This window comes from Hypanus sabinus, chromosome 3 (assembly GCF_030144855.1).
Source record: "Hypanus sabinus isolate sHypSab1 chromosome 3, sHypSab1.hap1, whole genome shotgun sequence".
NCBI classification, from domain to species: Eukaryota; Metazoa; Chordata; class Chondrichthyes; order Myliobatiformes; family Dasyatidae; genus Hypanus; species Hypanus sabinus.
This window is the reverse complement of record NC_082708.1, coordinates 101,309,355-101,321,751: the sequence shown is the minus strand read 5'-3', so window position 1 is coordinate 101,321,751 and position 12,397 is coordinate 101,309,355. Positions and strand designations below refer to the sequence as shown.

General features: G+C 39.0%; 1 protein-coding gene across 4 annotated transcripts in view; it reads left to right on the top strand.

Moving 5' to 3' along the window:
- Positions 1-12,397, top strand: part of spock3 (SPARC (osteonectin), cwcv and kazal like domains proteoglycan 3) — a 454,551-nt gene that overhangs the window by 279,889 nt on the left and 162,265 nt on the right. For all 4 annotated transcript variants that reach the window (XM_059964877.1, XM_059964876.1, XM_059964878.1 and 1 more), the window contains exon 6: positions 3,208-3,322. In XM_059964877.1, coding sequence (XP_059820860.1) covers positions 3,208-3,322 — 115 coding nt within the window. The remainder of the gene's footprint in view (positions 1-3,207; positions 3,323-12,397) is intronic.

The following is a 12,397-nucleotide window of genomic DNA, read 5'->3' as shown; positions in this document are numbered from 1 at the left end:
AAACTTTCTCAAAATAAAGCTGAGACTGCAAAAGATGAAATTCATTACACATTATTTTCACAGACTCATTTGAAGTAGAACATCAAATTAACTAAACCGATGATGACCAGGACAAAACACTGTAGAGAAGAGGAGAATTTCCTGAATAAGGACAAGGCCCTAGTCAATCAAACAAGCATTTTGTACAGCTTGTAAATTATTTTCTCAGGGTCACACGTTCACTGTTTAGCAGATTTTCAGTTATTTATGGAACACACAAGTGGTTCAATTGTTCAGATTAACAGGAACCCATAACATCTATTGAAGGTCAGAGCAAAGTGTAGCATGTAGCTTCATTGTCCAAACATTGGTCAACTGAACAACTACTTAGAACACATTATTACAACGGCTTCACTTGATTTATATCTCATCAGGTTTATTCACAGCAAATGTTAAAAGAGGTAGAAGCAGTAAATTTTAACCTACATTTGAGCTTGCATTAGATTCTTGAATTCGAAGTTCACTACTAAAATTAGCTGTAGTGCAGCAGTTTGCTACAGATGTATCTTGTTTTTGACACAGAAAGAACACAGTTGGTAGATTGTTTCATTACCAACCTTAAGAATATTGGCACAAAAGCAGGTTCATGTTCACTGGGTATATTCCAAGAGTGAAAGTGATACAGTGTTGAAAAGATAACAAAAGAGCTGAGTATAAAATTAAACTGTAAGTTATAGTACATGGTCCTAATGGTGCCTTCAGTATTGTTAAAAATGTAATGGCACTCAGAGGAGCAATTGTAAAACAAAATTAAAACTAGGACATGCAAGAGTAAAGTTTTAAGGAAGAAATTCCAGGGGTGGGGAGGTGGGGGCAACAAGCTCAGGTGCGGAATTACAGAATTGAAGACAATGGTAGCTGACAGACAGCATGACTGCCAATGATAATGAAAAATTTCCAGGCTACATATTAAAGAATTGCAGGACTAGAGGAAGTTGTAAAAACAGGGAAAACCAAGACCATTGACAAATATTGAAAACTAAACTGGAAGAAGATTTTTAACATTCTTTAACAAGGGTTAAATGCTAATTGAATTGTAAATGGAGAGAGTAAGAGATAATGCAACGTGAATGTGCAGCTAACAGATCAAACTTGCAGAAGGATAATTTTTCCAAAATTAACATTTCGTTCATACCCTTTCTCGTAGGGATTGCTTCTTGGGTTTATAAATGAGTTTTGCAATGTTTCTAATTCTACCCAAATCAATGAAGTTAAATCTGAAACTAAGATATTGGAGTAGTAAGAAATTTTGCAGAACACACCTCAAATAAACCACTAAGTATCAATGAGTTCATTAAGTATCATTCAAATACTATAATAGTACAAATAAATATGCACAGAGCACCTGCATTTGAACAGTTTTTGTGAAACTATGAATAAGTACATTGAAACTGAGACAAAATTAACCTAAAGACAATGATTCAAAATAATGATGAAGGAATTGGAATGGAGATAAACATTTTCAAGCATAGAGCATGTTCCAGAAGACTCTAACTAAAAAGGTGGAGGAAGCAGATAAAATATAACTTTGAATACAACAGCAATTTGTATTTATAAACCTTTCAAATAGCAAAACTGCTTGATACCATTTCACAACAGAGCAATTAAACAAAATTTGACACAATGCCACAGAGGAAGATCAAGGCACAGATCAAAAGCTTGGGTAGAGAGATAGGAGTGCTCTAATACAACTGCTCCATGCATCACTGGCACCAGCTTACCCACCATCAAGGACACATATACAGAAAGCTGCCAGAAAATGGCCAGCAATATCATGAAGGATATAGCTTTATGGACTACTTGTCCCACCCCTGTCAGAGAAGAGGCTACACAACATCTACACCAGGACCGCCAGACTCAAAAACATTTACTTCCGCCAAGCCATCAGGTGATCAACACGTTCACCTATTAACCCACCCCACCTCTACAGGCTGCATAAGCCCCACTGCTCCCTAGAAAAGCTCCTTTTCTCGCCTGTTAATTTCCTCCTCTCAGAGTCACCTTGTGTTCAGAACGTCACTTCATGTACATGCAATCAGTTTGTATAAGCTAATCTTATTTATATATGGCCATTCTCACCAATTGTACGGCCTATTTTATAGAATTGCATTTATATTTATTTTTATTGTGAATTTTTATGTTTATTTTATGCCGCATCAGATCTGGAATAACAATCATTTTGTTCTTTGCACTTGTGTACTGAAAAATGACAATAAACAATCTTGAATCTTAAGAGGTTGATAGCAGTTTGGGGAGGAAAATTAAGATAGAATCAGAAATGATTGACTGAAATACTTGAAAGCTGCATTTAGATATCTTTGGCCTTCTTGGGTTGGAGGGGTTTATATATAGAAAGTAACGACGGAAAAACATTGTAGAGTTATGGAAAAGATCAACAGATGGGAGAATAAGGTCTTTTTGCAAAGGTGTTTTTTTATTATTAATTTTTTAGAAAATTACAAAGAATAAATGTAATGATAAAATAGTACAAAAGAGAAAAAATAATATTAACCCTCCCCCCCCCCTTAACCTTTATCTAAAGAAAGAAAGAAGAGAAAGATTGCCTGGATATCGGAGGATCCCCACATGCTCCATGGAGTTCAAAATAATTTTAATTTTTATTTTTAATTTTCCCCAATTACTATATAAACAAAGGTATTTTAGACTGATGAATGACATCCTTGTGTTCTCTGGAATATAGAATCTAGTCTGAAGTAAAAACAGATAAGTGGGAGTTTTTGGAATTTGTAATGCAAAAGAGCATTTAATTCTAACAGTACTGCTGGTGCAAAAGGTCACAACTAGTAGCGGTTTAATAAAAGGCAATTTGAGTATTGTCAATAAATTATTTATCATAGAAAGGAGAATGCATTTAAAACTGTAACTGGTTCATTGGCTTCAACTGATGATCTTGCAAGACTCCTAAATGACATTCCTTAAATGTTAGGAAATTCTGCATCATTTGTTACTATATTTCTAAGAAATGTTAGCTTACTTGCAAATAGACTCTGCATATTTATTGTACTGATACTACATGAAGTGTGTTTCATTAGCTTATGTAATTATGGAAGATACTGTGTAGTAAAAAGGTATGCAGTGAAGTATTTAAGTGAACAGTTTGTCTCTGATTTAATAATCCTTCACTGTCCTTACTTTGTTTCCTCATAGTGCAAACTGGAATATCAAGCTTGTGTTTCAGGGAAGCAGATATCAGTCAAATGTGAAGGACAATGCCCTTGTTTAACAGATAAATTGACAATCGAAGGAATAATTCAACCCAAAGGTAGGTCGTAGAAGTTTTATTTCTTTACGTGTTTATGCTTCAAAGCATTGATTTCTCCAGTGGATAATGCATTTTCTCCTATATGTTGTAAATAGAGCATATATGTTAAATTACGCGTTGAAATAGTAGCTTTAGAACATTTCTTCAGTTACTTTGATTCGGAATTATTCCTGTTCCAGTACTGCAGAACTAACATCCTAGATTGTAGAGTTCTGAAAGAGTCAACAGTGAAAGAGAGAGCTAAATGCTTGTCAGAGGCATGGTGGAGTAGTGATTAGTACGATGGTATTATAGTGACAGCAACCTGAGTTCAATTCCACCACTGTCTTAAGGGGTTTCTATGTTTTCCCCATGAACGCTTGGGTTTCCTCCGGGTGCTCTGGTTTCCTCACGCATTCCAAAGGTGTACAGCTTAGTAGACTAGTTGGTCACATGGAGGTAATTAGGTGCCATGACTCATTGGTCAAGAACTACCTGTAGGCTGTACCTCTAACTGCAATAAAATAAAAAATAAATGGGAAATTCCAAAATGACCAAGTCTGATAAATTTCTGAACTCTTAAGAAAAAGTCCAAAATTTATTATTAGGAATGTGCTAGCAGGGTATTTCAAGATGGCAGGAAAATTGTGCCTGACAAATCTAAAGGATGCAATTAACAGAATAATTAAAGGATACCAATGAATAAGTATATTGGAATGTTCACGGCTATTTGTTCAGGTCCCGCATAAAAAATAAAGGCTTGTGGGATTGGGGGTAAATAATTAACATGGACAGGAATGGGAGACAGAGTAGTGTTGTGTCACCAGGCTTCTAGCTATTTAAATCTATATTAATGACTTGGCGGAAAAGAGAAACAATATGTTTGATAATAATATGAAACTAGATAGCAATGTGAAATGGATGCAAAAACTCTGCAAAGGAATTGAGAAAGAGTAGGAAATCTTGCTAAAATTATATATGACTTTAATAAGAGCCAATATAGAGTACTGCAGGTGGATTTATGGGAAGATATATTTGCCAAGGAGCTTTTGATCAGATTAGAGAGGAGGAGGTTGAGTAAGATTTTCTTGTACTGTTCTGAGCTTAGAAAGTAAGATTCTAAGTGAGGGGTAAGTGTGAGGAATGCATTTTTTAAGCTAGAGAGCCGGGAGCTTAGGATAATCATTTCTGTGTAACGGCTGTTCAAGACTGAGATGAGAAAATCCTTCACTCAGCAAGTAGTTGGTCTTCACAATTCTCTGTGTGTGAATGCCCAATCATTCACGACCAAGGCTGTTAAAATTCCGGACACTTAAAAGTAGGGAAATAGGAATCAGATGCAAAATAGACTTGAGCTACAAGATTAACCATAATTTAATTGAATTATGGAGGAAAAAAATCTCAAAATATCTGTTCCTACATCCTCAAACAATCTTGAAATAGTTCTTGTCGTTTACATTGAAATTTAACAAATGGAATTTTTTAAAAATTCATAACAGCCTGAAAATCAATTAAAGTCTCTTACAGAATTTCTGCACAAATTATTTTAAGCTTTTTATGTAGTAATGGGCAATTTTCAGGGCGGTACTTCCTGTTGGGAGCTGCATTGATAGCAGTTTATTCTCACAGAATCTTAATCTAATAAATCTATCAGCAGAAACCTAAGGTAGTGTACTTGTGTTGTCTGCAGGAACTGTTTCCCACTGAAGGCAATGGATTGCAGAATCGGTCGTCCATTTGACAGGCAGTGTTAGATTTAGATGTAACTGACCCAGGTGTTAGCCTTTTCTCATCAATTAGATCCAGACAAAAGTAAAGTCATTGGGTAAATGGGAACATCTAATACATACTTGAGGATTCCCTACTTAATATCAGAGTCTTCAATAAAAGCGGCATTTATGGATATGATTGATACTTTTCTCAATTCTTTCTTAATGAATCCAATTATTTCATGTCACTTCACATTTTTATGTTATGATTCTTTAAGTGACAAAAGTATATAGACATTTATTGTAGATATAAAATTCTGTGGGGGGAATATTCCTTGAATCTTATGGTATCACTCTTGAGCATATTTATTTGTTCTCCGTTTGATAATAATTAACAGCGTTACTGTACAAAATGGCACTTCCAGCATTGTGTCAGAGATCAGAATCAAAAACTGTTGTCTCTTTAGTACTGTATATATTAGCAATAGAAGTCATACCTTGTGTGAAAAATTCTGTATATAAGCTTGCCACTTTGATTTTCAGTTGCAATACATTGACAGGAATTCTGTTTGACAGCTTCTCAAAGAGGCAGTGTAGTAATTCAAGACCTTATTTAGTTCCCAAAATTAGTCAACATTAGTGAATGATATTATTGTGTCTCTAGTTGCAGATTGATTATGGAATCACTACAAGCAACCTTTACAAAAAAACAGGCAATGTATGAGGGTGTAAAGAATAGTTGAAATTCACAGTGTTCCAGTATACTCCCGTGGTAACTGATTAGAATGCTCTGCTGAAGCCAGAAAATTGGATAAATAATTAAACTGAAAATGACAATAACAGCAAAGTAGAGCTCATGTGTCTTCTTTGAATCCTTGTAATAGTGTCAAAACTACAACTAGGAATCTACATCTAAAAATGTGCATTTGTGAACTCTCAAAATTATAAGGCTTCTCCTCTTCCTCCACCATGCTAGCCTGGTTTGAGCTACGGAATTATTCTGCCCCTATGTAAAGTCACTAGTTGTCTGTCATAGTGGAGTAGTAGGTATCCATCGATCCCAGGGGATGATGGGTTTGTGCATCTGGCGGACTGTGTCCTCTCCAGGGTGCAAGCCTGGGCGGGAAGATTTGAAGGACTGGCTGTTGCCCATGCAGCGGATTCACCCTCTCTGTGTCGCTGATGTAGTCCAAGGGAAGGGCAAGCGCTGATACAGCTTGGCAGCAGTGTCGTCGCAGATGTTGCCAAAGTGAAGATGTACCGTAAATTCCGGACTATAAGCCGCTACTTTTTTCCCACACTTTGAACACTGCGGCCTATACTACAGTGCGGCTAATGCATGTTTTTTTTTCATGCCATCAAAAACATTTTGCCTCCTAACAGTAGACCAATAAAATTGATGAGTAGTTCACAGAGGTCCAATGAAATTGTACGATAAATCAAGCACACTTTCACAATTAAATTATTGTAAATCAGTCATTTGTACTCACCCTCATCAACATGGAAAACACTCGAAGAAAAGCATATGATGCAGCTTTGAAGTTAAAGGCGATCAATCTGGCGGTTGAAGAAGGAAATCGAGCTGCTGCACATAATCTTGGCATAAATGAATCGATGTTGAGACGGTGGAGACGCCAGCGTGAAGAACTGAGTCAATGCAAAAAGACGACAAAAGCTTTCAGAGGTAATCATAGCAGATGGTCCGAACTTGAAAACTTTCTTGAAGACTGGGTTAACACACAGAGAGCAGGCGGCCGCGGTGTTTCCACCGTGCAGATCAGACTGAAGGCTAAAGCAATCGCCACCAAAATGAAAATCGAAGATTTTAGAGGTGGGCCATCGTGGTGTTTTAGATTTATGAGACGAAAAGGTCTGTCCGACAGGGTACGCACGACTCTGTGTCAGCAGCTCCCTCCCGACCACGAGGAAAAGCTTGCTAACTTCCGCACATTCACTCAAACAAAGATTGCGGAGAATCCCATCGGGCCAGATGATATCATAAATATGGATGAAGTACCTTTGACGTTTGACCTGCCTCTCAGTTGGACTTTTTTAATAAAAAAGGTGCCTCGTCCATTACACTGAAAACAAGTGGCCATGAGAGAACGCATTTTACTTGTGTTCTGAGCTGCACAGCATCCGGACTAAAGCTTCCACCGATGGTGATTTTTTAAGCGGCTGACGATGAAAGTTCAGTGAAAGCTGCCATCTAGAGTACAAACTCAATTCCAGCTGTGATTCCTGGGGGCACCACGAAGTATTTGCAGCCACTGGACATCAGCGTGAACCGGGCATTTAAAGTGGCGCTGCGCGTTGAGTGGGAGGCTTGGATGACGAGCGGCGAGAAATCCTTTACCAAAACAGGATGCATGCAAAGAGCATCTTTAACTCAAGTCTGCCAGTGGATCCTAAATGCGTGGAGCGGTGTCACAACTTCCACCATCACCAGCGGGTTTCAAAAGGCTGGACTGCTGCGTGATGAAGAGGACCGCGTGCGCTCAAGTGAGAGTGACAACGAAGAGACTGAAGTGAATGACGAGATCCTGAGGTTATTCAATTCGGACACTGAAGGACTTTGATGGTTTTAGTGTGCAGGAGGAAGATGAAGAAGGTGATCAATAACTTTTCCTGGTAGGCTGCAGTATATATATTTTTTTTACCAGTCGTTAGGAGATATTGGAATGTTCGTGCACTGTTCAGTAAAAAAAGTATACGCAACGTAATTTGTGTGTTACCGATACGTATGTATATTTAAAAGTAGCTGTGTTACAGGCACTGTTAGAAAAAAAACATTTGCAATATATATTTGTTTATGTTACCATACGGATTTAATTAAAAGTTAAAAAATCCTCACGTGTAATATCTTTCTGTGTAAATATCTCATATTACAACGTGGGACACCTGCGGCTTAAAATCCAGTGCGGCTTGTACAAGTACAAAATTGATTTTCTTTCTAAAGTTAGAGCGTGCGGCTTTTAATCAGGTGCGCTCTGTAGTCCGGAATCTACGGTAAACAACATCAAATTGCCTTAGAGACCCCGGTTCTGGATTTCTTCCTCGGCGTTTACTCCTGAAGCATTCCCCATGGGTTGGGTATGGCCAAAAGGCAGTGGAGGTTTAAAATCAGAGTCTGATATATCAGAGCTGAATTTAAAACTCTGAAGTTCTATGGAGCCAAATTTCAGAAATGTGCCTCAACATTGCATTTGTTACTGCATTACACCTTTGGTGCATAAAACAAAGGATGGGTTTATGCTTCATAATATTTAAATGTGAGATTCTAGATCTGATTCAAGATTGTTTAATGCAATTTCCTGTACACGAGTTTAAGGGTGAACAAAATGGTTGTTACTCTGGGTCCACTCCAGCACAAAGAAAAAAACCACAAAAAGATAAAAATACTAATATTATTAATTAAAAAATAACTATAAATATGTAAGATAGCTTCTGTACATTGTATGTCCATTGCGAGATGTTAGGAACAGGAGTGTCTGTACATAAGGTGACTGACAGGAAATGATAAAGTCATGGTGGCTGGGAGTGTGGAGGGATGGGTTAGTGGGTGGACGTGTTGATTAGTCTTGCTGCTTGGGGAAAGTAACCGTTTTTGAGTCTGGTAGTCGTGGCATAAATGCTACGTAGCCTCCTCTGTGATCAAAGTGGGCCAAACAGTCCATTAGCAGGATATGAAGGAAACGGGCCCTTTTTTGGCACCTTTCTGTATGTATGTCCTTGGATGGTGGGTAGGTTGGTGCCAGTGATGCACTGGGCAGTTCCGACTACTCATTGTAGACCCTTTCTGTCCGCCACAGTGCAGTTTCCATACCAAGCAATGATACGGTTGGTTAAGAAGCTTTGGCCAATGCATCTGTAGAATGATGTGATTGTTGGATGCACATACTCCAGCTCTCATTAGCCTCCTCAGAAAGTAGAAGCGTTGGTGAACTTTGCTGACTACACAGGACCATGAGAAATTGTGTGAGATAAGTACTCGTAGGTGTCTGAAACTGCTTGCAGTTTCTTCTATTGTGCCACTGATGTAATGAGAGGTGTGTGTTCTCCTTGTCAGTGCCTTCATGTGCCAATGCATTTAGTTGGATAGTTCATGGTCAAGGATTTGGAAGTGCTTCTGCATACCTTTTGGTATTTTTCAGTGGTTCAGTATTGGGAAGTATTGAAGTTCAAATGGTGGTGTATGCCTTTGTACATAAAACACTGAAAGTCAATATCTAGTGCAGCAAGTTGTTAGGAAGACGAATGGTATTTTCATTCTTTTTTCAAGAGTGTTTGAGTACAAGGGTAAAGATGTACAAGGGTTGCAGTTTTATAGGTCTTTAGTAAGACCATTGCTGGAAGCAATGTCTACAGTTTACCTCAAAAGGGTGAAAAAAGGACATGATTGCATTGGGGAGACTGCACTGAAAATCTACTCGGCTGCTTCCCATGATAGTCAGTGTATCATTAGTAAAGAGATGTGTAGGCTGGACCTCAGTTCTTTAGGGTTGGTAATAATGAAAACGTGATATTGTGGAAATGTACCGAAAAAATTAGAGAGTTCAGTGAAATAGCTAAGGAGAGAGTGCTGCCCCTAGCTGAGGAGTCTTAAAGTAGGGGTTATGGTCTCAAAATTAGAGTAGTTAGAAATGAAAAGAAAAATGTCTTCATTCAGAGGGAGGCTCATTATTCTGGACAGTTGTGGAGGCATGGTTATTGATTGCATACAAAACTAAGATCAATAGGTTTGACCTGGCAGATTGAATGACAGATAACAAATGGAAAATATATACACAGGAAATGCAAAAGCATCATAAACAGTCCACAAAATGTGCACTGCTGCAGCTATTAGCTATGGCTTCGTCAATTAGCTGCCTGTCAGAATTTTTGGGTTAAAGTCCTATTCCAGAGATTTACACAAAAAGCAATTCACGATGCTACTGCACTCTGAGGTGTTGTTTTTTTAGCTAACAGGTCAAACTGAGACTTCTAGATGGAGGTAATAGATTATTACTTTGAGAAAGAGTAGTAGACATCCCTAGTGACTGCTAAATTTGTATCTCCCATTGACATCATAAAGTAATTATCTTATCATTGCTGTTTAAAAGACTATGCTCTGTACAATAGACCAGGGAATCATAGAGTCATTCATTACTGAAGCAGTGCCTTTTGCCTGCTGAGACCACGCCGACCAGCAAATGCTAATTAACACACACACAGTGCTGGAGGAACTCAGCAGGCCAGACAGCATCTATGGAAAAGATTACTGTCGACATTTTGGGCCAAGACCTCCTGAAGGGTCTCAGTCCGAAATGTCAAATGTGCTCTTCTCCATAGATGCTGCATAGCCTACTGATTTCCTCCAGCATTTTGTGTGTGTTGTTTGGATTTTCAGCACTTGCAGATTTTCTCTTATTTGTGACCAAATAACAATCTTTATTCTCCCTACATTCCAGTAGCTCCACCCAGATTCTAACATTCTAGGGAAAATTTACATTGACCAATTAATCTACAAGTTTAGGTGCAAACTGTCCCATTTGTACAGGTCGGAGCTACCTTGGAAGAGAGCCTAATCATCCATAAATCTGAAGCACTCCCTTCTGCATCATCTCCTTAGCCATATGTTAAGCAGTATTATTCAAAGTACATTTATTTTCAAATGCGATATACAACTTCTTATCTTCCTATTTCTAACACAGCGTGGGTAGCAATCCTGAGATCACCATCCTGGAGGGCCTGTCCTTTAACTTGGCACCTTGTTGTTCCCTTTTGCACCTTGTGATACACCGGGCAACAACCTTGCCATTTCTTTAGCATTTTTGTCTGTTTTTTATGAGGCCAACTTGTTAGCTTAACACTCAACCCAGCCCAGTGGAAAGCATGCAAGGAGCTGACTGGATTCAAACCCAGGACTCCTCACCTTGAAGTCCAGTGCAATTGACACTACACCACCGGCTGGCTAATTTGGCACGTTGACCTCCGTGAGCTCACTTTGCAGGATGTTGTCACCGTTCCTGCCTATGTCATTAGTACTGACATGGACCATGACCTCCAGCTGCTCACAGTCCCTCTTAACGATGCTAGGAACTGGATCCAAGATGTCTCTGAAACTGGCACCTGGGAGGCAACACGGCATCTGGGAATCTCATTCTTATACACAGAACCTCCAATTGGTTCCCCTAACCAATTAATCCCCTATTACTACTGCTCATCTCTTCCCCCGGCTGAATTATAGAGCTAGACTCAGTGCCAGAGAACTGACTGCCGTGGTTTCCTCTGGTAGATTGCCATCTATAGTGTACAAAATAATATGCTTGTTATTGTGGGGAATATCCACAGGGGGACCCTATACTGGCTGTCCATTCCCTTCCCTTTCCTGTGTCCTGAACCTTAGGTATAACTAGCTTCCTGTATCTCCTGCCAGTCAAACACTCCATTTCACAAATATGTTGAAGGTCCTCCAGTTCCCGAGTGTGGTCTCTAAAAAGATGCAGCTGAAAGCACTTAGTTCATATGCTGTCATCAGGGAAATTGGAAGGAACATTGTCTTCCCACATCCTGCCAGGGGAGCACTCCACTATCCTGAGTGTCACTCCTACTGCTCTAACTATGCAATAAGACAGAAACTTAGCTTAACCAGTGCCTCTTCTTGCAAAAGCCCTTTGAACCAAAGCCTCAGCCCCCCACACTAACACTGACCCATGCACCCTATGGCATAATAATAATTACTTTATTGATCCCGAATGGGGAATTATTTTGTTACAGCAGCAACGTTTAAAAACACACTTAGCAATAGTAATTAATAATAATAAATATAATATTAACTAATAGTAATGTACAGAATAATAATATACACAATAATAATTTACCAATGTGCAATGCTCTGCAATAATAGTGCATGAAATAATAAAACAGACTATTGTACTGTGAAAACACGAGGAAATCTGCAGATGCTGGAAATTCAAACAACAACACACACAAAATGCTGGTAGAACACAGCAGGCTAGGCAGCATCTATAGGGAGATTCCACGTCCCATTCCCATTCTGATAAGTCTATCCATGGCCTTCTGTATTGTCAAAATGAATCCAAACTCAGGTTGGAGGAACAACACCTTATATACTGGCTGGGTAGCCTCCAACCTGATGGCATGAACATTGACTACTCTAACTTCCGTTAATGCCCCTCCTCCCCTTCTTACCCCATCCCTGACATATTTAGTTGTTTACCTGTTCTCCATCTCCCTCTGGTGCTGCCCCCCCCCTCTTTTCTTTCTCCAGAGGCCTCCCGTCCCATGATCCTTTTCCTTCTCCAGCTCTGTATCACTTTTGCCAATCACCTTTCCAGCTCTTAGCTTCATCCTACCCCCTCCGGTCTACTCCTATCATTTTGCA